Here is a 24,996-nt window from a genome sequence, read left to right as displayed (position 1 = left end):
CATATATACAGACAACATTTCTAAGAAGAAAAATTATATATAACCCTGTAGAAGGGGAGTTGAGGATTCTCATGAATATTGGCACTTGAAAATAAGAAAAATAAAAAGACTTAGACCTGATTTGGGAGTGAGGTGCTTAAAAAAAAAGCATCCATGAAAAAAAGCTGTAAGGGTTTTAGGTGTTTGGTAAACTGAAAAAAATGGCTTATTTTGGAAGCTGCTGTGAGAATAAGCTGAAATCAAAGGAAAAAGCTGAAGCTGCTATTTGCAGCTTTGGAAAACTGGCTTTTTTTCAAAGCACACAGAGCTACAGTGCTCCTTTAATGAAAAGACCCACTATCAAACTGCTTTTTTTTTCCAAAAGCACTTTTACAAAGAAGTTTACCAAACACTCTGCTGCTTTATTTCACAGCCGCTTATTCTCACAGCACAGCCGCTTATTCTCACAGCAGCTTTTTTTTCAAAGCACAGCAATACCAAACCAGCCCTTAGCACAAAGATGCACTTCGAGCTTTTAAAAACCTATTGCAGTGTTTCAATTCCTTCATCTTTGATTGTAATTAAGCAAAAAGAGACTTGTAATTCAACTAGTTAAGAATATTTTCTAATGCACTTGAAATCTCGATTTTAATTCTCCTCCCTAACATAGCTTGTACACACAAAAAAAGGTGATTAAACCAAAGCACTATGATTAATTACTCATTGGGGCATGATTCCTCTTTCATGTGTTATGAGTTGAATATGCATTATTACAGCATTTTTAATGTGCTCTCAAGACGAGATTTAGAAGTTTAGAAAAATTCAACTCCAACTATGCTCTCTATGATAGCAAAACCTTAAGAACGTGTGCTCCTAATGACTCAACATTAATGACTATTATTTTTATATTATTTTAGGCACACAATATAGGTTTACTTGGTAGTGTTTTTAAAATGATTAAAAACGATTTTTGGGTTCCAAAAAGACCTTATTAAACACTGGTTATGTACTTCTAGCAGAAAACACTTCAAATGCTTTCTAAATTCACTAGCATTTTTACTAAGAATTGGTTTGAAAAAAAATTCATTAAAAACTTTTAGTCATTTTAAAAGCATTTTTAAACGAGCCATTATTCTGTTGGTTCTTTCTCATTATGATCCCTTAAACAAGGTTAAAATAGAAATTTTATAAAGAGCTTGGTATTCCTCAGTGAAAAGTCTTAGATACGACTCACAAAGATAACAAAGGTGTATATTATTTATGTTAAGTTCGATAACTAATTATTGATTGATTCATTGTTTGGCCTAGCACAATACCACTTCCGCTCAAAGTAGAATATCGTTGTATCAAAATAAATAGATAAATAAATAAAGTAAATCTAAGTTACTTTATAATGTTTTTATTCTTAATTAAATTTAATTAAAAATAAAAAACATGATTGAAAATACTTTTACATTAGAAAGGAAAGAAATTTGTTACACAACCACTCAAGCGAAGCCCATTCTTTTCTATGCAAATAAGAAAAAAGAAACCCATTCAACAAAACCACACACAGATACAAATACAAAGCCCATTATTGATCCTAACACTCACGCAGATCATAAGAGCACTGCCAGTGTTGGAAGGCCCCAGGGCAACTGCTTATTAAATCCTCTCCAATAAAGAATAATTGTCTTTAATAAATAGTAATTGTCTTTTACATCTCTATCCTTAAACTGAATAGCCATGGCAATAGATAATAAAATATTAGTATTTTTTATTTTACAAAATAATAAAAAATAATTTTATTTGTAATTTCAGATAAGATTTTTAATCGGTCTCGTTGCACCATGTATCATTAAATAAAAAATTACAAACCAAAGTATTTGAGAAAATATAAATTATAGTGTAAGGTGGAAGATAATGATAAGATATTTATAAAAAAAATTAAATCAATTTTTTTTAATTTTCGGATTTTTTTATTAATTTTTTGCATTTTTAATTAATTCTTTAAATTATTTATTATTATTTTTAATTTTTAATTTTTTAATTATTTTTTAATGTGTATGATGTCATCCTTGCATCACCACCCTCAGATGCTCGGGCTGTTGATTCCTGCCTCCCCTCTCTCACGGCCTGCCCCTAGTCCAATTGCCCGCATGAGATGGAGTAAGGAAGGCTGGCTATTGGGTTTTTTTGGTCCCCTGTCCACTGGGCTATACCCTCCGGTGGACTTGCACTAATGGGGAATCCAAGAAGTGCATAATCATGCAGAAAATAAAGCCACCATCCACCATCATATCATGTCCAGTCACAAGCTCAGAATCTTCACAAGCAAGAAACAGCTCCGCCTCTGCCACATGCCTCGCCGTCAGCACGACCCCCTTTAAGGACGCAAACTTCTCACACACCTGCCTCACTACCTCCACTTGATTCCCTCGCGCGTTGCAAGTCAACGGCGTGCATGGCTGGCGCGTTCGGCGAGACGCAGTTCACTCTAATCCCGTGCAATCCGAGCTGCAGGCTCGCCGACCGAACCAACCCTAGTACCGCGCGCTTCGCCATGCAGTAGTCCGTACGAATCTGCATGCCGTGGCTCGCCAGTCGCCACCACACTTGTTGTGCAGACACTGCTCCCCCTCACGTGCCTCTACCATGACACACGCTGCATGTTTGACACATGAGGCCATGCCACGTAAGTTCACGTTGAACATCAAAAGCTGAAAAGTCAAGGTGAAGAACGTGAAGAAATGTAAGGTTCTACTGTATAAAATCAACTGACACTATGAAAAGTAACTCAATTACTTACAAGCACATGTAAGCTTTATCCTTCCATTAATGGGGGATCTATTCTCAATGTGGTGGTGAGATAAAAAATGAGAGAGAACGAACATAGCTTTTTGTGACGATCTCCTTAGACGACGCCAAATGTTGATGCACTACATCAATGAAACTTTATAACAAAACCCTAAAAGCACAAACATATTTATTTTTTATGAATGAAACATAAAATCGAGCTTTAGTTCCCTTTTTATTCTTTGGTTTAGGCATTCAAGAAATTATTTGGTAATGCATCATTTCAAATGTTTCTTCGCTGGTTTAAACTGAAGCAATGCCATTAGACATATATAACCTTTTGGAAGGGATTTGGAATTGGGTTATAATCTTTCATAAAAGGGTGCACGTCGGTTGGCAGTTTTAAACAAACAAATGTGTTCCTTTTACAAATCTGAAAACAACGAACATGAAAGCCATTTAAACAAATGACGTGACCTTAAGAATAGTCCCTACTGTTTGTGCTTCAGGGCTCTTGCACTCCAACGTTGATTGTTCAAGAAAATTTGAAAGGATACTCGGATGTATAAATTAGACGGCATGTTAGAGATTTTATACAACAATTAATCTATCTTTCTTGTCTCTAAAATTCAGATTATTCTATTGTTTTGAAACTGAGAAGAGTGTGATGTTGGATGTGTATGAGAGTGCGAAATGTCGAGGTAGTATTGAAAAATAAGAAAAATAAATGAGATAAGTTAAGATACTTTTTTTTTTAAAGTAAATATAAAGTGGATTAAATATGTTCAAAAAATATGTTGAATGTAGTATAAGGTGTGAATAAAACAAACCGTCAAATTATACAACTTGATGAATAAAAGTATTATAACCCTGTATTGTTCCCTCTGCCTTGCAGCTTGTTAATATTTAATCATGCACTTATACCAAACCTCTATTGTACCCTGCCAATAAAAGTATAATATATAGCTTGTTGAATCAAATTACGTGGGAGTTGGTTTAATGGTTCCCATTTCTTTTGTCATCATCGACTAAAATTTTAATCTTTATATTATTATTTTTTAGATATTATAGTCTATCGGGTTGTGTTCTGAGTACATTAATAATCTCTCACCAACAACCAACTCTCGTCTCCCGATTCATCGTGGAACTCACTAGAAATAAATGTGAATTACAATTTTGCACTATATATAATTCTTAAGACGGATACCGATTACAAATTTGCAATATCATATTGATGATGATTGGAAGTCGGGTCTCATTTCTTTGTCAAGCAACCAAAAGTCTACTATATATATATGCTCTGGCTTGGTCTTGCAGATAGATATACTCATACATGTATTTTCTTTATACAAATGAAAATAAAATTATAGTGGGAGTAACAAACATATATATTTACCTTAAGATAAAAGCCTTAATTATGTGTTTAATTGGCTGTCAAAAAGTTAAGGCTATCACATCTCAGGGTTAGGGCATACCACACGTCTCTTTGAGGACTTACAAAGGAGGTCTTAGCATCTTTTTTGTGTTTTTGTTTTTACATATCGGGCATAATAGAGATTATTTTATGTGTTTAATAATAACATACAACATAAGCTAAATGATTTAGGACTCAAATGTATTAATAACCACACATGATTTAATAAAATTGAACCGATTCAAGAACAAGAGTTCGGGTGTGTATGTGTATAAACTTCAGGGTAAAATAATTTGGTTACTTATAGTAGACCTCAGGGCCAAAGGCAAACCTGTAGTATTAATATGTAAACTTATGAATTATTTGGAGAAATAAATTGAGTTGGACCTGTCCAACTTGTTTTTATAAAGAGATGAACAGGCCAACACCTTAATTCAAAGGGAGCTTTGCATGATATCCAGTGATATATAGTATAGACAAACTGATGCAGTTGCATAAAATTAGGGTTTCCTTAAAAAATAAATAGAGAGATATCAAATAATTGATGTATAAACCCAATTGTCTTCTTCTCTAGCTTTTTACATATCTACATACTGTATCCAGTTGTGTTTATAAATAAAAAGGAAAACTAATTAACAATTCAAAATATTATTCTTTCTTACCCGTATGATATAAGACCAAAGCAGCTTGCATAAGACTGGGAGTTTTTTTATTTTTATTTTTTGAATACATCGATATTTACACTAAGGGGACGGAGAGTTCAGTTAAGCCACACAATGCGCAATCTAATTTGGTATTGAATTTGTCATCCACAAGATTCGAACTTAAGACCTCTCATTTCCAAGTGATCAGACCATAGTACTGAGTGGCGCATAAGACTAGGAGTTGGTTCCCTTTTCTTTTCTCTTAAATATGCAACTAAAATCCTAATATTTTTTATTATTTTATTTTTGAAAATATTCTAAAGTTAAACCTTCAGAACATGTGATTATATATATATATATTTTTGGTCGAGTGTTTAGTGTCCATTTGAGTTTGGATTTCCCTATATGTGCTCTATTTTTTTATATTTTAAAAATGACATTGTTAGTGTGTTAAATTGTTAGGAGAAAAGAAAAACGAAAACCGGTCAAGATCAAATTAACACCAAGATGCACAAGTATAATTATTTTCCGACATTGCAATAAAACGTCAATTCTGTGCTATATTATATCTTTTAGATCTGGTATTGTTTGACTGTCCATATTCGACTTAAACATTATCCAAGGCAAGCATCCGAAGCAACTCTCAAATCTAAGACCTTGTTTGAATCAATTCAACAGAAAATAATAGTAGTAATACATTTTTAGCCACGGTTATACCTCCAGCGGAAACTTGAGCGACCAAACTCTTTAATAGTGTCTCAAGTACATAATCCACTCAGATTACAATAAGGTAACACATAAAGAAATATGATCATAGTTTCGTAATATTTTATTTTTTGGAAATGATTCTCGAGTAGTGATTATTAGAGGTGAGATACAACTCTTGCATCTATCTACATCTTAAACCCACCATCCACGACCAAATTGTGGCCAGTAACAAATTCAGAGTCGTCCGAGGCCAAGAAAACGACGGCGTCTGCCACATTCTCCGCCGACATCCTCTTCCCTGCTTTCAACCCCAACTGCGCCTCGTACAAATTCTCCGCATCTTCCGCCTCCACCTGGAACTGCCAGCAGAACAGTGGCGTCACTACCGGCCCCGGAGACACACAGTTGACGCGTATACCGTTAGCACCCAGCTGCAGACTCGCCGACCTCATCAGCCCCATCACCGCGTCCTTCGACATTCTGTAGTCCGTGAACATCGGTCCCCCTTGGCCCGCCGCTGTGCTCGCCATGCACACGATGCTACCCCTCACGCCCCCCTCCACCATCGCCTTCGCCGCATGCTTCACACACGCCGCCATACCGCGGGCGTTGACCGCCATGACCTTGTCGTAGTTGGAGAGGTCCAACTCCAGCACTGTCTGCTGTGACGCGCAGCCGATGCCGGCGTTGCTGAACATGACGTCGAGGTGGCCGTAGATCTTGACCGTCGATTCGATCAAGCTCCTGACCTGGTCCTCGTCGGTCACGTCGCAGTGGATGTAGGTGGAGCGACCAGGACCGATGGATGCGACGACGGTTTGGCCTAATTCGTCCTGGATATCGGCGATCACCACTGCGCGTGCGCCGTGCAAGACAAATTTGCGCGCGGTGACTTCGCCGATGCCGCTGGCGCCGCCGGTAACGACTACGACCTTCCCTTGCAGCTTTTTGATGGTTTGGTTGACTGAGACTGTGTCGGCAGTGAGGTCAGCCATTTTCTTAGGGCTAAGTTAAGCCAATTAATAATTAGGTTACGCAGTTAACTCAGCTCCTACCCTTATTAAAAGGCCAGGCTTAAAGCAACGAATGATGATAGTTTGTTAGTTTGAAGGTTATATAGATGGAGATTGAGCTGGATGAATCGAAGATAAGGATTTTTTTTTTTTTTTTTTTTTTTGGAATAAATGATATTATTACATAGAGGGTGAGAGAGTGAGTTAAGCCTCACAATGAGTTAGCAATAATGTGATTTAAATTCTCCATTAATGAGAATCGAACCTAAAACTTCTTACTTACAAATAAAGATGAATACCACTAGACCGTATGAAGATAAAGAGTTTACCTTTATATGTAGGTAAATCTAGTTACTCTACAAAGTAAAAAACAAAAAGTTTTAGCAACGTTTATTATTGAAGCTAAATATAGAGGGATGACCCAAAAAATATGTGAGTTACTCTAGATTAGAAATTTAATGAGAGACTTGGTTCTCAAAACCGGTTGTCTTAAAGAAAGAACGATTCATCATGTGTGTGTTTTTTTTTGTCCGTCATATGTGTTTTAATTTGTTTGTTTGTTTGTTTGTTTGTTTTTTTGTTTTTTTGGCTTTTTAGTTAAAATGGTTCATGAGATTTGCATTACACATCACTTTGGTTCCTGAGATTGTCCACCATCCATTATGTTGGTCCTTTAGTTAAAAACTCCGTTAAGTGTCCCAGAACTCTTGGCCGAAAGTTTAGGCAATTTTCAAAGCTTTGTAACTCAATCGTTTATTAACCAAATTCGACCCATAATATAAAAAAATGAAGATAGGAAAGTGTAGCACAAGATTATACCTATTTGGAACCCAATGGTTGCCGGAGTCAGCCGGAAAATGGTCTGAAAGGTGACTGGTCTGCAGGAATGTCCAAACAAGGCGACTTTCAACCAAGACAGCCATTTCGAGCTATTTTCCAGCCAAACCATGACTATTTAGCCACTGAAAAAGCTACTATTCTCTTCATGACTATTTAGCCACTGAAAAAGCTACTATTCTCTTCATTTTGTTAAGAAGTATGATTTTTGTTTTTGAATCACTCGATTTCGTTGAGTATTAAAGACGTTATGAATGTTTAAAGTTTACCCAATTTTTGGCGAGTTTTCTAGTTTTCCCGCGGACCAGTCACCTTTCAATCTCAGAGAACAAAATGATGTGTTATGCAAATCTTAGGGACCATTTTGGCTAGAAAGCCCTTTTTTTTTTTTGAACAAATGATATTATCTACACTAAGGGGGATGAGGTGGGTTTAGCCTCACAATGGGCTAGCAATAATGTGGTTAAAATTTGTCTTTGGCGAGAATCGAACCTAATACCTCTCACTTACAAGTGAAGAGGAATACCACTAGACCGTAGTACTCAGTGACTATTTTAAAATCGTCAATTTGTTGTATAAGCATAGTTTAGAATTTTTAAAAGAGATGTCATATTTATGTTAAAATTTTATACGATGTTTGATATGGCCAATTGATATAGATGTTAGATCCTCTTCGTTTCTAGTTGATGTGTCAAATGTTTATTTTGTAAGTACATACACTATAGTTTATGATGATAAGCAAAAATGCTTCCTTATTTTATTAATATATTGGACCCCATAGTTATATTAATTATTAAAAAATAATTAAAAATTGAATTTAGTTTTCATCCTATAAGTTGTCAATGGCCCTCATGCATTTAAAAAGTTAAATTGAAGACATTTGGCTCTATCTTTGTTTGCTGTGAAAAAAAAAAAAACACAGTTAGAAAGTAAAGAGTCAAATGACTCAGTTGTCGCATCAAAAGTAACATCGCCCTTTGAAAAATATTTAATGTCTTTTGATCCTAATTGACGTATTTGCATCACCTTTGGAGATATCTTCAATTTAGTTGACTTTTATGAAGACGACTTAATTTGTGATTTAAAAACGATTGGCTCTGCAAGAGACGTGTACCTTAAATAATTAAGAATCTAACCTTGCATGCGAAGTTACGTATTCGAGTCTTCCATTCCAATTATATAAAAGAAAACACAAATGAACGGTTGTGTTTTCCCATGTGTGGTCGTTTGCCTAACATTGGAAATAAAATAGAAAATAAAAGAAAACCATGACATGTAGAATAAAGAAAGGAAAGCTTGCAGCTCTTTGCAAATGTTTGCATGGGAATATTTTTTCTTCTTTTGGGTTTGTGCCATCCAAGCAGAAATTGGATACCATGGTTCGTCTGATACATATAATTTAATTTACATTCTTTACCCCAGGGAGGGGCAGGGACAACAGCACAAACTCAATAGAACATGAATGAACATTCTGTAATCCTGCAGTCATTAGGCATTTTAGCCTAATGATCAGTAATGATCTGAATGAGACTCGTAGAAATCGCTCGGGCACGGTGACATGACCTCTGGCTCTAGCAACTGCAATACCTGGTTCATTGATGGCCGGTCATCAGGGTTTGCATCGGTGCACCTTGCCGCGATTTCAAGAATTGCTTCCACAGTTTCAGCATCTGCATCTTTGCACCTTTTGTCTACTACTTCATGCAGCCTGTTTTCTCTCAATTGGGTGTTCATCTGCATATTAATGAAAGAGTTATTCAGATCGATACTGTGGTCTGACAACATTGTCTTACATGAAAAATATGAATGCATCTGTCATAGTAATTTTAGGAAGGAAAGGAGCTTACCCAACCAACAACATTTAAGCCTCGTTTTACAAACGTAGGATCAGTAGGTCTTTTTCCGGTCACAAGCTCTAGCAATAGAACTCCAAAGCTATACACATCTGTCTTCTGAGTGGCTCTCCCACTTTGCAGATACTCTGCAATAACCAAAAACCAATTGATTAACATCTCTATAAATTTCATATTTCCATATTACAGCGAGCGATTAGTCAGTCGTCTCATATTTTGATCAAGCAGGTTTTAACTTTTAGGGCAGAGATAATTCATTCAGCATTCATTTAGTTGTGTGATAAACATTCACTAAATGGTAAATCATGGTAAGGATGTCCGACATAGGTGACTGTATATCAAAATCTATAACGATTGAACCGTGTGATCACCATAATCTAGCTCTACTATATTTACTTACAGCGGAAACAGGGTTACGAAATGCATACAAGACCATAATATGGGACAAACCTGGAGCCAGATAGCCAAAGGTGCCAGCCACCACTGTCGTAATATGGGCATCCTCATCCACCAAAAGCTTTGCAAGGCCAAAGTCAGAGACATGGGGATCCAAGTTTTCATTTAGAAGAATGTTGCTCGATTTTATGTCACGGTGTACTATCTTCGGAGAGCAGTCATGGTGCAGGTATGCTATGCCTCGAGCAGAACCCAGGGCAATTTTCAAACGAGCATTCCAGTTCAAAGGCCGCTCTTCCACCCAATGCTCTAAAGGAGATAAAGACATTACGGAAAAAAAAAAAGCAAATCAAAATCATTCGATTCTAGCTAGTCTATCCCCAAAAAAGCATTCATTTCTAGCACATTCTGAGAGGTGACACTTACCATGCAAGAAATCATCTAAACTGCCCATAGCTAGATAATCATATATGAGAAGCTTTGAAACAGGGAGCCTGCAGTAGCCTCGCAGGTTAACTAGGTTTATGTGCTTAATGCTACCCAAGATCTCTAACTCCCTCTCAAAAACTTGATCACATCCTTCCCGACTTCTATCAATTCTTTTAACAGCAAAAGTACCACAATCATTCATAACCATTCTGTATACAGTGCCAAATCCTCCTGATCCTACAACATCCTCTTCATCGAGCGACTCTAGCTTTTCAATGATTTCACTTGAAGGGTAGGGCATATCACCATGGAAAGTAATGAGTTTTGTACCTGTCAAATGTTCAAATTTTTGTCAGCAACCATAATAAAGTTTGAGTTTATAACTGTATGAAGTCCAGAAAACATCGAGCTTACTTGATTCTTGATTTACTTGCTTTTTAACTTCAGTGTATTTTTTAGCCACTCTTTCCTTTTTCGAAAGAAACCGAACCCAAAGGAAGGTAAGGAGAGTGAAAAACGCAAAGCCCAAGGCAGACATTGCACCAATAAGCACTCCTTTGATGTAATGAGAAGATCGTTTAGAGGGCACTGGAATATCCACAGTGAATTCAATAAATTAGCATAAGTACATTGCTACTTTTTACATAAGAATTTGGTTAGATGTGATTTACAAAATTCCAGAACTGCATTTTAGAAAACTTGTCGTTCGACTAGAAAGCTGATGAAAAGGGATCGAGAACTTGCCTGCTGCTTCATCACTTACAGCATTCTTTGGTAGCACTGCAGGAAATCCCAATGAGGTCCGACAGGGCTTGTGCACTTGTTGGCCACAAAGATCTAGATTGCCAACAAACCTATATGAATGTTCAAGGAAATTTCAGAACAAGATGACAAATGCTTCAGACAGGAAGAAGAGAGAAGGTATTGAAGGTCCTATCTGTACTGCATATAGTGCACAATTGGTGCTATATAATTACTGAAAAGTTAGTGGAAACATCTTTATTCGTGAATTAATTTATCAACCAGTTCAAAAACTTTACAGACAAATCAGTAAAAATGGGCAATTGACTCACATAAGTATAATGCATGCCTAAATCTTAGTTCAAAAAGCACAATTACACTAGGCTATGAGTGTTTGTTTAGCTTAAGCCGCACAAACATGCATACATACACGTATAATTAATGACAGTCTCTAGGGATTTAACAATGTGTGTGTGTGTGTGTGTGTGTTTGATTTGATTAGGCCATTTTCACTCAACATGAAAGTGTCGAGAGAGACAGTGAGTACTTACGAATCGTTCCCAAAAGTGCTTAGAATTCCAATGTCTGGGATTTCACCGCTTAAGAAGTTGGTGGACAAGTTCCTATGACATACATAGGCAATAATGCTATTCAGACACCAATCCAATTAAAAAACTACATAGAATACCATTTGGTACTTTGATATAGCTTACAAAAAGTGTAATTTTGAGAGGCGGCCGATAGATGAAGGTATAGCACCTCTTAATAAATTGCTTGATAAATCCCTACAATTTCATTGTAAAGTTCATCAACACAGGAGTGTAAAGTATTTAAATCAGTCAGTTGCAATACTATGGTGATAATTCAAATTCCAATTTCCCAATACAAGCTATTGATAATTAAGCACACAAGACTCCGTAAACAGAAAAGATAAGAACAAAGAAATTCTTACAGTATGGTGAGAGAAGAAAGGTTTCCGATATCTGATGGAATACCTCCTTCAAGGTAGTTAGCCCTCAAGTACCTAACAGATTGGAGATAAAGTATGCAATGCTTAATGTTAGAGTCAATATAAATAGAAAGCAAAGTGACACCTGAAATATATTTCACAACTCAAAGAAGAAACAGAAAAGAGAGCAAAGCCGTTTCGGTTTTCCACTTACAGAGCCCTAAGCTCAGCACAATTGGTAATTTCATTAGGAATGTTTCCATGTAAGCTGTTTTGGTGAAGTGCCCTGGTTTACATTGAAAAAGCACAATCAGAAGAAAATCAAAATTGGAGGACTTCTCAGCTGACTTTTTACTAATTCAGTATTGGACTCACAGTCTCTGTAATCTACTGAGTTTACCAATGCTGGGAGATATAGTCCCTCCCAGTTGCATGTAAGGCAAGTTACTGCAAAAACCCAATTCAAAATATATGAAAAGCACTTTGAAAACAAGCAGATTAAATCATAAGCAGTTTTAGTAAATTGAAAAGTAAGGCTTGAAGACTTACATAGAGCTGACTCTAAGGTCCTGAGGATGGCAAGTAATGCCAGTCCAATTACAGGGTGATTCATCAGAATCCTGCCAGTCACTGAGAATGTTTCTGCTGTCATTCAAAGTGCTTTTGATTTCCAACAATGCCAAACCTGAAGCAAAATAATTACCAAAAAACACAAGAAACAAGATTAATAATTTCATATATAAACCCCAAATATAATACTTGAGGAAATGCAGAAAGAATGCAAATTATCAGTAAAGATTTGATTTTTATATGTTTGCCATTAATGACCAAAGAAAATCAGAACTTCCGGCTCAACAAAATGCAACTAATTGACTAGTAAAGTAAATGTCCATCATAAATAAAGAAAAGATGAAAATTTTAACACAATGCCTCCATTTTTCATCGACGAAATGTCCAAAAACTAGAGACATTAGAACAGAAAAAAAAAAATTAAAAAAAAACCAATAAAACAGAGAAGTGGAGGGTTTTGCTTACCATCTTGGCTGATGAGAGCAAGAGAGCAATGGGAGGAGAAGATTGCAACTGAAATCATCGAGAAAATCCAAACCAAACCCTTCTTCTGCATCTTCTTGTTTCTGAGCTCAGCCACTTCACTCACTATGCTCAAAGTTTCAAGCTTTGGGAAGTAGAGAGAGACAGAGAGAGAGTAAGGGGAGATAAACTATGATGAAGCAAGCTGTGGTGCTTGGTGGGGTACTACCATTACCAATACACTAATAATAATTTTGAAGCACGGAGAGCGAGAGAGAGGGAGAGAGAGAGATTGCTTTTTCCTATTAGAGCAGAGTGAAGGGCAGACTTTCGAAAATGAGTAATGAAAGTTGTGCAGAAAGAGGCCGTTGTCCACGAATTCAAAAAATTGATCATAAGAGTTCACAACCCTAGTTCAGAGTGAATTTCCCGTCGAAAAAAAAAAGATATTGCATATGTTTATAATAAATTAGATTTTTTTATATTGTTAATTAATTTTTTTTATAGACTATTAATTAATTTTATGATAGAACTTTATTTTCATCATAATGTCAAAGTAGGTTACTTGTATATTTGTCACTAAAATTTTGATGTTCTTTTACTTCGGTCATTGAATTATTTTCTTGTCTCATTTCTAGACTTTTTAAATCGATATAATTAGTTGTGCACACTACTAAAACTTTTTAAATTGATAGAATTGTTCATTTGTTGTGCACACGACTAGGCAAGTGCAGTGATGGATGCCTCGGATTTTGGGTGAAATTGCACAACTTTTAGACATTTTTGTTTGAGCATTCTTTAAAATGGGGACCGACAACTAAAGTGAAAATTATACCTAAATAGTCGAATTGGATTTGGCGGTTTATTAATTTGTTTTGCCAATGAGTGCCAACCCCACAAGTGACCTACTTATGCTAATTTTGTAATAGACGTTATTGATAGTCATCATTAGACATACTTGAAATGTTTAAGACAATTTTAAGATGAAACAGAAAATAATAATTGAGGATCAAAGTGAGAACCGTGAAACATTTTTGGGACACATTTATAACTAACTCAAAAGATAAATAAGGAAGGCTTTGACAATCCAACTTCATTGTATATAGGATTAAGTACCTAATACTCTTAATTTTTTAGTATCATTTCAAATTGGTCTCAACATTTATAAACATTTTAACAAATATCAAATCTATTGAAAATGTCACATCCGTTAAGCCCCAATTAATTTTTCGTTAAATGTACAATTGGCAATAATGAGTCCTACTCCAAACTCACTAATTGATTCAACTTCCAATTCTTCTTTGTAGCCGGTGAAGATGGTATCAGTCGTATCATGATAGTCAGTACCATTTTAGCAACCTTCATGACCTTCTATTGATTTGGAGACAAAGTAAACCCTAGTTAATTTAATATAAATTAATTGGGACTTAATGGATGTGACATTTTTAATAGGTTGAGTACTTATTTAGAATGTTTAAAAATGTTGAGACCAATTTAAAATGACATCAAAAGATTGAAGAGTTTTCAATACTTAATCCTTATATATAAGAACGAAGCCAATATTGTCCTTAATCAACAATTACCATTCATGGTTAGAATAAAAACAACTCCAAATTATAATCAATCTTTTTTTATGAGTTCATAGCATTAACCCCATTTATCATAAATGGGATACCATGAAGTTGAAAAGAACAAACCAAAAGTTCCAACCATCTTATCAGATTCTAGAAGAAAAAAAATCACGAAACTGGGCTGAGACAGTTCCTAAACTAATTGATTACAATAACTAATAGAGAGTTCGATTTTCTTTTGTTTAACTTTTTTTGTTTTTTTGCGTTCAAAGGAGGCCACCTAGTTAGGCATGGTCGTGGGAAATAAGGGAGGACAACAAACTATGAAGCCTTATCAATGGAATTTGTTGAGAAAATGGATTGCTAAATTTTGTTAACGGTGATATCAACTCCATCAACTGATGTTGCATCTGGATTGATCAATTTCCATCTGAAAAGTACATAAAGTTCAGCTCATTCGAAAATACATATCGATATATTTAATAAAGATGTAACAAGATTGCTCCTTATTGTATCCTATTGACAATTACACCACATGCATGCATGTACAATAAAAAATATTAATGACCATATATATATATATATATATATATATATATATATATATATATATCCATGGAATATGATGGTGTGCCTATAAGAAACTGTCCGTGCCTAATAACTCAACGGATACATATAGTCCAAGAAACAAGATGAAGTGTCTGTAAGAAACTATTTATGCCTAATAACTCAACGGACATAGTCCTTTTAAAAGCTCTCAATTGATTTTTGTGGTGAAATTAGTTAAGATAATAATTAAGGACCTGACCAACATGGTGAAAGGCAATTCCAAGAATGTTGAATGGCATCTAGGAGAGGTCCAGTTCCAAACTTACATATAGTTTCTTAATATACAGATTATTTATGATCTTTTTTGGTTTATGGGGACCAAATTTAGATCACTCTATCCTAAATTACCACTAGTTAATAGTGCTTCGAACTCGGTTTGAGAGGAAGCAATATCCAAAGCTCATTCCACCACCACAAGAGCAACCCCAATAGCGGCAAGCCTCCCAAAACCAAGGCCACCCCCACTCCCATAGAGATATCCACGTATGTCCCTTGACCCTGTCTAGCTACAGAATATGTAAATCAATCCCCCCGGCTCTTATCCTCGCTTAAGGCCAGTGCCATACTCGACTATATAGTTGTGGTTGATTCCGAGTTGATTTTTCGTCTGACCAGGCTGAGCAAATAGACAAAGGAATACCAAACCCACCGAAAATGCTTTCATGTCGCGTCCTATTTTATGATTTGATTCCCTAATGAGATAATGAGCACTAACCTGCAGGTATTGTCCTTATTATTGCTTTCGTCGGAAAAGGATCCTCTCTATATCCCTTTCATCTAATCCATCAAATTCGGGGATTCGAGTTATTGAAATTTGATCAAACGGCTACAAACGGGGGCTCACTTTAAAAGTTATAATAACTTTAACCGTTAGATCAAATTTCAATAGTCTGGATCCCCGAACATAGTGGATTAGGAGGAAGAGATCCGGAGAGGATCCCTTTCCACTTTTGTCCCTATAGGATGTGATGGATTGCAACGTTAAAACAAAATACATGACAATCTATTCTGTTTAATGTTCTTTTTCAAAAGATTGGATATTGACTCTTAAGATTGAAGTGGAATTCCTTCTCAATTTACTTCGAGGCCGATTCACAGAATCTCATGTTTATGATCATAACCGTTTATACTGTAAATCAATATGTATGTAAAAATCATTTCTACAAAGATTCAATTAATAAGGTAATTTAGTCAATCAATTGTTGCAATAGATAATGGTTCATAATGTTATTATTGAATCTGTCCATCTGTTTTTATACGGTTGAAGACAAAATGATCTCATATTTGAATGATTTTTTTGTAGAAATAATCTTTAAAGAGTGGTTTATAATATTACTTGCATCCTATGAACCACCCAGGCATATATTAATGAATATCACCAGATGGCTGTATCTACCCAATTATATTGATAGAGACAGGAAAAAAAGAGTACCAAATCATTATAGTGGAAATAAACGTTGGAGCGTATGAACGAGAAAAGACATACATTAATACATGATTCACAACCAACAAGACACTAGAAATAATTCTAGTTCCTTTTCTTTGGTTTTTTTTTATTTTCCATTTTTGAAATTAAAAGCAGGCCTACGACTGGGGAAAATAGAACGGTGAGATGTCAAACAATATATATGGATGAGGTTATGAGAAAATGGATTTCTAAATTTTGTTGAACGTGACGTCAATCTTATCGACTGATGATGGATGTGAAAGATAAATCATCTCAGCATTTGGATTGACCAATTTCCATCTAAAAAATTTCAATCACAATAAAATTCAAGAATTATGTCTATAGTGTGTTGACATTTAATAGCATAAAAAATATATAGTAACGCTTCAAATTGAGTTTCCTTACTTGTATCCTATAGACAAATGATGTAAAAATACTGCAAGTTGTATCTTGACAAGCAAGTTTCCTACACATATTCTCGATCCACCACCAAAAACTTGGTATGTTCAGAGCTTAGCTGATTCCTGAAGGAGTGAAACTACACCCATTAATTACTTAGTAATTTATCTTCAATTAATTCATCGTGTTAGAATATTGACTTACATTCCATCTATCTGGGTTGAAGCACATGGGATCATCAAAATTCTCTGAATTTGTGTGGATATATCGAACCCAAACAATCACTCTCCAATCCTTGGGTATTTTATAACCTACACCAATCAATTTGGTTAGAAACACACAAAAAATTATGTGTGCCGATGGTAATTAAAAACATAGTTTACATTTTGTTACCTTTATACTCAACTTCCTTAGTAGCCAATCGGAAAACAAATGCTGCAACGTTGGCCAATCTTATTGTTTCTTCCACCACCTGTATATCATTATATGAAGTGCAATAGCTTTGGCTTGAGATTAATTCTTTGTTACAAGGAGTATCGCGGGAGATGCATAACGATACTAATAATGAATGACTTTTCTCTTTTATACAAACGTTATTAGAAGGGGGAATCAGAACATCAAATGCAGCACTTCAGTAAATCCCTCAATGCATACAGATAAAGTACCTTGTTTGTGTATTTCATTTTTGAAACATCTTCATATGTGATAAAACTCCCCAGTCTTGTTTGTGGATGCAAATTTTTTCCTCCTTGATCTTGGACAATTTTGCACCTACAAAACAACTAGCACCTTAGGTTAAGGCCAAAAGCTTCACGCGCCTACGATGAATGGGGGGACTTTGGCCGAAGAACCTCCGATGCCAATGTTAGAATTTTAGAGAGAAAGAATGTTAGAGTATTTAGGATTTTTTGCAAGAGGATTGGAATGAGTATTTGGTGAAAATAGGAGCCTATTTATAGGGCTAGGTTGGTCCACTTTAGAGAGGAAGTGGCCGGCCAACACTAGGTTTTTTGGGTTAAATTTTTGGTTTAATTAGCCAATTTATTGGCTAATTAAATATGAAGGAAATAAATGGGGGGTTATAGAGTTAATTATCTAATTTAATTTGGGCAATAAAGTGTGGAAAATAAGAAAGGTAAGGAGCATGGGAGATGGCCGGCCATTGCCTAGCTTTGGGATTGAATGGGATGTATTTTATGGTTAATTGGAGGATTTAATTAGCAATTCATATATTAATTAGGTATAAATATATTAATTGGCTAATTATCATAATAAAAGAAACATTTTGGGAGGTTTTTGGAGGTTATGGAATGAGGATGGATGAGACAAATTTGAACTTATTACCTATTTTGGGTACTCCTGATTTGGTTGATGGATGATTCTCCACTGCTCGCGTGTAGGAGACCCGGTATGCCTCGAGGGTAAATTTGTCATCTTCATAAAAAAATCTACATGTCGCCTTGTGATTATTTTTGGCTCCACATTGTTCTTGTGTATAGCCATATTCTGTTCCTGCAATTACATATCACGAAAACGCGTCAAGATGAAACATAATTAAATGAATGTTTCTTTTTTCGAGTCAAATTATGAGAGATGGTGATATGCTATGATCATACGCGAAGCTTTTGGAGGACGTTGTGGAGCCAAAAATATTCACTAGGCGACACGTGGATTTGTGAACGAAAGAGGACAAAAATACCCTTGAGGTATATCGGGATTCCTACGCGCAAGTAGTGGGTAATCATCCTCAACCAATTCAAAAATGCTCCAGAAGAGGTAACTAATTCCAAATTATCTTATTTTAGGTAATTATTTCCAAAACTTAATTTCCCTAATATATTATTTAGTTAATTAATTATCTAAATAATATATTCTTCCCATATCTCCTAAAATCATCCCTTAATTACCAATTTGAAACATCCACTCAAACCTAAAAAATGGGATAGGGCCGGCTACCCCATTCAAAGTCTATTCCATCACCTTTTTTTCTACCTTTTCCACCTTTCCTTCCCTTTTAAATTAGCCAATCAATACCATAAATAATAAAATATCTCCTTTCATATTTAATTAGCCAATTAATTGGCTAATTAAACCTAAAATAAAACCTAAAAATCCCATAGTAACCGGCCATATTCCCTCCCATCTTTTCCCTACATTTTTTTTATTTTCCTCCACTTTATTACTCAAATAAAGCTAATCATTTAAGACCCCATTCATTTCTATTTTATTAGCCAATAAAGGGGCTAATAAAAAACCACAAATTGACTAAGAAAAGGGAAGGGTGTGGCCGGCCCTTCCTTGGTGAAAAATGGGGAAGCCTAATCCTATAAATAGGCTCCTATTCTCACCAAAAATTCATTCCAAACCTCTTGCAAAAATTCCAAAACACTCTAAACACTATTTCTCTCTAAATTTCTAACTTTGGCATCGGAGGTTCTTCGGCCAAAGCCCCCCCCATTCATCGTGGGCGCGTGAGGCTTTTGGCCTTAACCTAAGGTGCTAGTTGTTTTGTAGGTGCAAAATCGTCCAAGATCGAAGAGGTGAAAATTTGCATCCACAAATTGGTGCTTTCATTGAGAGTTGTAATCCATACTCGTAGAAGACTCTCGTACAAAAAGGTTTTTTCTTTATTTTCTAGTCTATTTGAATATTTTTCATACGTTCTTATTATTAGAATTTTCTACTTGCAAAGGTTCTTTGATAAAACGTATAAGAAAAATATAATGACTAGAAATTTAGAAAATTCCGCAAGTAAAAATTCTAGTATTCAAGAAATGGGACTACGGAGATCCATGAGGCAAAATGCGACAAGAAGGGGAGCGGCATCATCACCACGAGCTTCCACCATGGGAACCACCGTGATGGCTACCTCGGTAGCCACCCGCGGCGAGGTCCATGATGCCTTCACCACGGCCGCCATGGGAACCACCACGGTGGCTACTTCGGTAGCCGCTCGTGGCGAGGTCCATGGAGCCTTCACCACGGCCGCCATGGGAACCACCACGGTGGCTACTTCGGTAGCCACTCGTGGCGAGGTCCATGGAGCCTTCACCACGGCCCGAGTCGTGCCATCCAAGTTTACGTGGACCAAAGCCCAAGCCTCGCATTCACATGCACCGCGCATTGAGCAGCCTGCTCCCGTGATCCAGCCTGCTCTTGTAGCCCAGCCTACTCTAACGATCCAGCCTGCCCCAGTGATCCAGCCTGCCCCCGCAGCCCAGCCTGTTTTCATGGTTTCCCAAGCTGCCCAAGTCCGCCCGAGACAATCTCAACCATCCGGACCAATCATCGAGGCTGAGGCGTTTTCACCACATTTCTCTGCAGATTTGACATTCCCCAACTCAAATCTCGCACTTGGAGTCAACCACCCTTTCATTGTTCAAGGAGGTGCATTCCATCCAAGTTCTTCCAATCCGAATGGCGAGCAAAACTTGTCCCGACAAGTCATAGAATTGACGAGCGCCCTTGCACAACAAACCACCTTGGTGAATCAACTTTTACAACGCACTGAGATGCATCGCGCTCACGATGAAGTTTCCCGGAGTAGAACAAGGGTAGACAAGGAGCCTTTTAAACAGCGTCCTGGAAAGCAGCCATTCAACCCATCACAAGTGGAGCATTCAGACAGTGCACACTCTCGATTGGGCCCCCGAAATAGCGTATACTCCCGTCTTAGCGCGCGGAGGAGCGTGCACTCTCGGTTAGGCCCACGAGCAAGTATACATTCACGGTTGGGGCCACGCTTTGATAATCAACATGGGCAACCTTCCAGGCAAAGCATTCATTCGCGATTAGGCTCACAAGGAGTATCCTCCACATCACATCGGAGCAGGCAGCCTGACAAACGGAAGGAAACGATCGTTCAATCTGGCTCTAGTTCAACCGGTAGCCTGCAAAAAAATCCCTCGCCTGCTAGGAATCTATCTCATCCATTGCAACCACAGCGTAGACGAGCCGAGCGAGAAGAAGAGCAGCCTAGACCGGTAGAAAAAGACCAAGGGCAGCCAAAAGCTCCGCTACCCCAACAAAAGCAAATCCAAGAAGAGGTAGAAAGACTTTTCAATGAACGGATGCGTGATTTTCGGCGCAACGAAATGGTTGATGAGGCACTAAGGCGAGATATGACCAACATGAGCAGGTCACCTTTCGCGGATGAGATCGAGCAGGCAGAGCCTCCGCGCAAGTTTAGCATGCCACACTTCACATCTTTCAAAGGAGATGGGGATCCCGAAAGACACTTGAAGCATTACCGAAATGCGATGGTCCTTTATCGGAATAATGACGCCCTTATGTGCAAAATATTCGCCACTACTTTACAAGGCGAGGCACAAGATTGGTTTCATACCTTGCCGGCACGATCCATCCAGAATTTTGATGATCTTTCCTTGGTCTTCACCAAAGAATACTCATCTTATCGATCGATCAAGAAGAAGTCCGATCACCTGTTCAACGTAAAGAAAAACCCAAAAGAGTCGCTTCGCGATTACGTGAAGAGATTCAAAGCAGAGAAGCGCGAAGATCGTCGGATGCGACAACTCGATAGCAAGTGCAGCCTTCCAAAAAGGACTACCAGCAGACCACCCACTGTTTGGAGAAATGATCATGAAAGAAGACCTAACTCTAGCAGATTCCTTTGCTCTGGCAGAAAAGCATGCGCTTTGGGACGAGGCTCGACAAACAGAAAAGGCTCCCGAACAACCTCGAAAAGAGTTGGCAACTGCTCAAAAGAAGGATGAAAAACAACCCAACAAGGGCAGGCAGGAGTTCAAGCGCAGGGACCGACCCACGACCAAAGAAGGCCCGATGACCAACAACTATTCTAAGTTCTCAATTCCGATTCATCAAATCCTTCGAGACGTCAAGAATGAACCATGGTTCAAGTTACCGAGGCAGTCAAAAGGAGATACTTCCAAGTTGGACCATACTAAGTACTGCGTATTCCACCGAGGTCCCGGTCACACAACCAACGATTGTTACACTTGGAAAAACTACCTAGAGAAACTCGTGAAAGAAGGCAAAGTCGATAGATATTTGGACAAGCCAGCTGAGCAGCCAAAAAGGAATGCAGACGGAGATGAGGAGCCACCAACTAAGACGATTCGAATCAATGGCATTTTCGCTGAGTCCGAGCACTTAGGGGCTACTAATAACTCCAAAAAGAGGAAGATCCAGCAAGCTTTACTAATCTCACAAGTTCATGCAGTCGATACCCAACCTGGACCTATCATTGGCTTCACAGAGCAGGATGCGGAAGGAGTCGACTTCCCACACGACGATGCATTAGTAGTATCTGTCCAACTAGCCCATGCTATAGTCGATAGGATGATGGTTGACAATGGAAGTGCGGTCAACCTACTTCAACTTTCAGTCATTCAGAAGATGGGCCTGGAAAGTACAATCATACGCCGGGCAGAGGTACTTACTGGATTCAACGGACACACCTCAACTGCCATCGGTCATATCATACTTGACGTAAAAACACCGCCAGTCGTCTCAAAGCAAACATTCACGATTGTAAGCGACCCATCTCCCTACAATGGGATTCTTGGGAGACCTTGGTTGATCAAGCTGGATGCTGTCACTTCCGTCAAGTATCAAAAAATCCGATTCCGCATCCCGGGAGGAGGAGTCGGAGAGATCAAGTCTGACCAGGCTTCATCCCGACGATGCACTGTGCAAATGTTAAAAGAAACAAAGAAGAAGACCTTTACCCCTGTAAAGGTTACCGAAGTCCAAAAGGGTAAAGAAATTGCCAAATAGCAATTACAGCAGGTGGATCGAGAAGATGGCGCCTAAGCAGACAAGATAGGATGGAAACCCGAGGAGGACGCCGAGGACATCATTCTTGATCCCCAGCAGCCAGAAAAGACGGCTAAAATTGGCTCACGATTAAGCCCAGACGAGAAGGAAGAACTCAAAATTTTCCTTAGGAAAAACCGAGATATCTTCGCATGGTCACCATCCGACATGCCTGGTATTGATCCCAAAGTAGCCTGCCACAAGCTGCACGTCGATCCAACTGCCAAACCGGTAATTCAAAAAAGAAGACATTTCGCTCCCGAACGAGTAGCGATCATCGAGGCAGAAATCGACAAACTATTGGAAGCCGGTTTCATAGAAGAGGTAGCACACTCGGCATGGCTTGCTAATGTCGTACTAGTCATGAAGAAGGAGAAAGGCAAATGGAGGGTTTGCGTAGACTACACTGACCTCAACAAGGCATGCCCAAAAGACCATTATCCTGTCCCCCGGATTGATCTATTAGTAGATTCAACCTCTGGAAACCAGTTACTTAGTTTCTTAGACGCATACTCCGGCTACAACCAAATAGCCATGCATGAGCCCGACAAGGAGAAAACTGCGTTTGTGATAGAGCGAGGCACTTACTGCTACAAGGTCATGCCTTTTGGCCTCAAGAACGCGGGAGCCACTTACCAAAGGCTAGTAAATATGATGTTCAAAAAGCAAATTGGGGTAACCATGGAGGTCTATGTCGACGATATCATGGTAAAGGGCAAGCAGCGATCAGATCACATTCGCAATTTAGCAGAAGCTTTCAATATCCTTAGAAGGTACAAGATGAAGCTCAACCCCACCAAGTGCACGTTTGGAGTATCTTCAGGTCGATTCCTAGGGTACTTAGTAACCCAACGAGGAATTGAAGCACATCCCAAGCAAATCCAAGCAATCATAGAGATGAAATCTTCAACTACCTTGAAGGAGATCCAAAGCTTGACCGGACGAGCAGCCGCCCTCAATCGTTTCCTCTCACGATCCACCGATCGATGCAAACCCTTTTTCAAAGCTATCAGGAGGGCACAAAGAAACAAATGGGATGAAGAATGCGAAAAAGCTTTCCAAGACTTGAAGAGTTATCTCACATCACCTCCCTTACTATCCAAGCCGGAAGCAGCGGAGGATTTATATATTTATTTGGCAGTTTCCGAGGTAGCAGTGAGCTCTGCTCTCATACGAGAAGAGCTGGGGGCCCAACTGCCGGTATTCTACACTTCTAAAGCTCTTCTCGATGCGGAAACAAGATATCCGAAGATTGAAAAATTAATTTTGGCGTTAGTTGTTGCGGCTCGGAAGCTCAGACCCTACTTTCAAGCTCATACAGTCATTGTTATGACTCAATATCCCTTACGATCAATATTACATGGTCCGGACGCTTCTCAACGAGTGATGAAATGGGCATTGGAACTTGGCCAATATGGTTTAGTTTTCCAACCTCGCACAGCGATAAAGGCCCAAGCCTTGGCAGATTTCGTGGCAGAATTCACACCTAGCCTAGGCAACGCAACAGTGCGGCCCAACGACGCCCCAGAAGCAGCAGAGAGTACCTTAGCCACACTTACTCCATCCAACAAAGATTTCTGGAACTTGCATGTCGACGGTGCATCCAACTATAAAGGCTCGGGAGCAGGTGTAGTTCTTGTTACTCCAGATGGCTCAATGCTCGAGCAGGCGATCACCCTAGGTTTCAAAGCATCCAATAACGAAGCAGAGTACGAGGCTCTATTAGCGAGTCTCCGAATGACAAAAGACTTAGCGGTGAAGAAACTCGCAATTCATTCTGATTCCCAACTAATCACCAGCCAGGCTACTGGGGAATACACGGCAAAACACCCAAGGATGGCACAATACCTAGAGAAAGTACGCCAGCAGCTTGAAGCATTTCAGACTTACACTCTCACTCAAGTTCCGCGGGCAGACAATGCACATGCAGATGCACTAGCTGGTTTAGGCTCCGCCCTTGACCACCAATTCAAACGCTCCATTCCGGTGGAATATCTAGACAAGCCAAGCATAGAGATGGAGTTGATAGCCGAAGTGTCACAGGTTAGTGTAACTCCCACTTGGCAAAGTCCAATTATAGACTACTTGGTCAACGGCACATTACCCACAGAAAGATTGGAGTCAAGGAAGCTCCAAATTAAGTCGGCACGCTACTATATGTGGAATGGCATTCTCGTCCGAAGATCCTACACCGGACCACATCTCCGCTGCCTGGCACCTCCCGATGACTTGAAGGTTCTAAGCTCAATCCACGAAGGCGTTTGTGGGAATCACTCTGGAGGTCGATCCTTAGCCCAAAAGGCTCTTAACGCAGGCTATTACTGGCCTACCATGCACCAAGATGCTAAGGAGTTAGTACAAAAATGCGACCGTTGCCAACGCTACAAACCAGTACCAGCAC

The 24,996-nt window shown here is 38.4% G+C and overlaps 3 protein-coding genes and 1 pseudogene across 3 annotated transcripts; 1 reads left to right on the top strand and 3 right to left on the bottom strand.

Moving 5' to 3' along the window:
- Positions 1-2,174: 2,174 nt before the first annotated feature.
- On the bottom strand, positions 2,175-3,335 carry LOC114820939 ((+)-cis,trans-nepetalactol synthase NEPS2-like; annotated as a pseudogene).
- Positions 3,336-5,455: 2,120 nt separating this feature from the next.
- Positions 5,456-6,612, bottom strand: LOC114821213 ((-)-isopiperitenol/(-)-carveol dehydrogenase, mitochondrial-like). Its single transcript, XM_029093197.2, has one exon. The coding sequence runs from the start codon at positions 6,513-6,515 to the stop codon at positions 5,706-5,708; it is 810 nt and encodes a 269-aa protein (XP_028949030.1). The 5' UTR covers positions 6,516-6,612; the 3' UTR covers positions 5,456-5,705.
- A 2,039-nt stretch (positions 6,613-8,651) lies between these two features.
- Positions 8,652-13,126, bottom strand: LOC114821194 (LRR receptor-like serine/threonine-protein kinase FEI 2). Its single transcript, XM_029093162.2, has 13 exons — positions 12,774-13,126; positions 12,288-12,423; positions 12,114-12,185; positions 11,953-12,024; positions 11,742-11,813; positions 11,503-11,574; positions 11,341-11,412; positions 10,793-10,902; positions 10,463-10,636; positions 10,046-10,378; positions 9,674-9,928; positions 9,218-9,351; positions 8,652-9,104 (listed from the first exon to the last, which is right to left on the bottom strand). The coding sequence occupies exons 1-13, from the start codon at positions 12,862-12,864 to the stop codon at positions 8,880-8,882; spliced, it is 1,818 nt and encodes a 605-aa protein (XP_028948995.1). The 5' UTR covers positions 12,865-13,126; the 3' UTR covers positions 8,652-8,879.
- Positions 13,127-20,026: 6,900 nt separating this feature from the next.
- On the top strand, positions 20,027-22,556 carry LOC139191266 (uncharacterized). The gene is made up of 2 exons (XM_070811843.1): positions 20,027-21,317; positions 21,442-22,556. The coding sequence occupies exons 1-2, from the start codon at positions 20,027-20,029 to the stop codon at positions 22,554-22,556; spliced, it is 2,406 nt and encodes an 801-aa protein (XP_070667944.1).
- The last annotated feature ends 2,440 nt before the right edge of the window (positions 22,557-24,996 follow it).

The sequence above is a fragment of the Malus domestica genome, chromosome 14 (genome assembly GCF_042453785.1).
Source record: "Malus domestica chromosome 14, GDT2T_hap1".
NCBI lineage: Eukaryota > Viridiplantae > Streptophyta > Magnoliopsida > Rosales > Rosaceae > Malus > Malus domestica.
The sequence above is the reverse complement of the archived record's forward strand: the minus strand, read 5'-3'. Positions and strand labels throughout refer to the sequence as shown.

What these genes read in the sequence shown, in the direction of transcription:
- LOC114821194 (XM_029093162.2), bottom strand. Translation starts at nt 12,864, where the DNA reads ATGCAGAAGAAGGGTTTGGTTTGGATTTTCTCGATGATTTCAGTTGCA. An exon ending in CTCAGTAGATTACAGAGACT is followed by an intron (nt 12,025 to 12,113) that starts GTGAGTCCAATA and finishes AATGTAAACCAG; the next exon opens with GGCACTTCACCAAAACAGCT. An exon ending in TTTAGATGATTTCTTGCATG is followed by an intron (nt 9,929 to 10,045) that starts GTAAGTGTCACC and finishes TATCTCCTTTAG; the next exon opens with AGCATTGGGTGGAAGAGCGG.
- LOC139191266 (XM_070811843.1), top strand. Translation starts at nt 20,027, where the DNA reads ATGGTTTCCCAAGCTGCCCAAGTCCGCCCGAGACAATCTCAACCATCC. An exon ending in AGCAGAGAAGCGCGAAGATC is followed by an intron (nt 21,318 to 21,441) that starts GTCGGATGCGAC and finishes TTGCTCTGGCAG; the next exon opens with AAAAGCATGCGCTTTGGGAC.
- LOC114821213 (XM_029093197.2), bottom strand. Translation starts at nt 6,515, where the DNA reads ATGGCTGACCTCACTGCCGACACAGTCTCAGTCAACCAAACCATCAAA.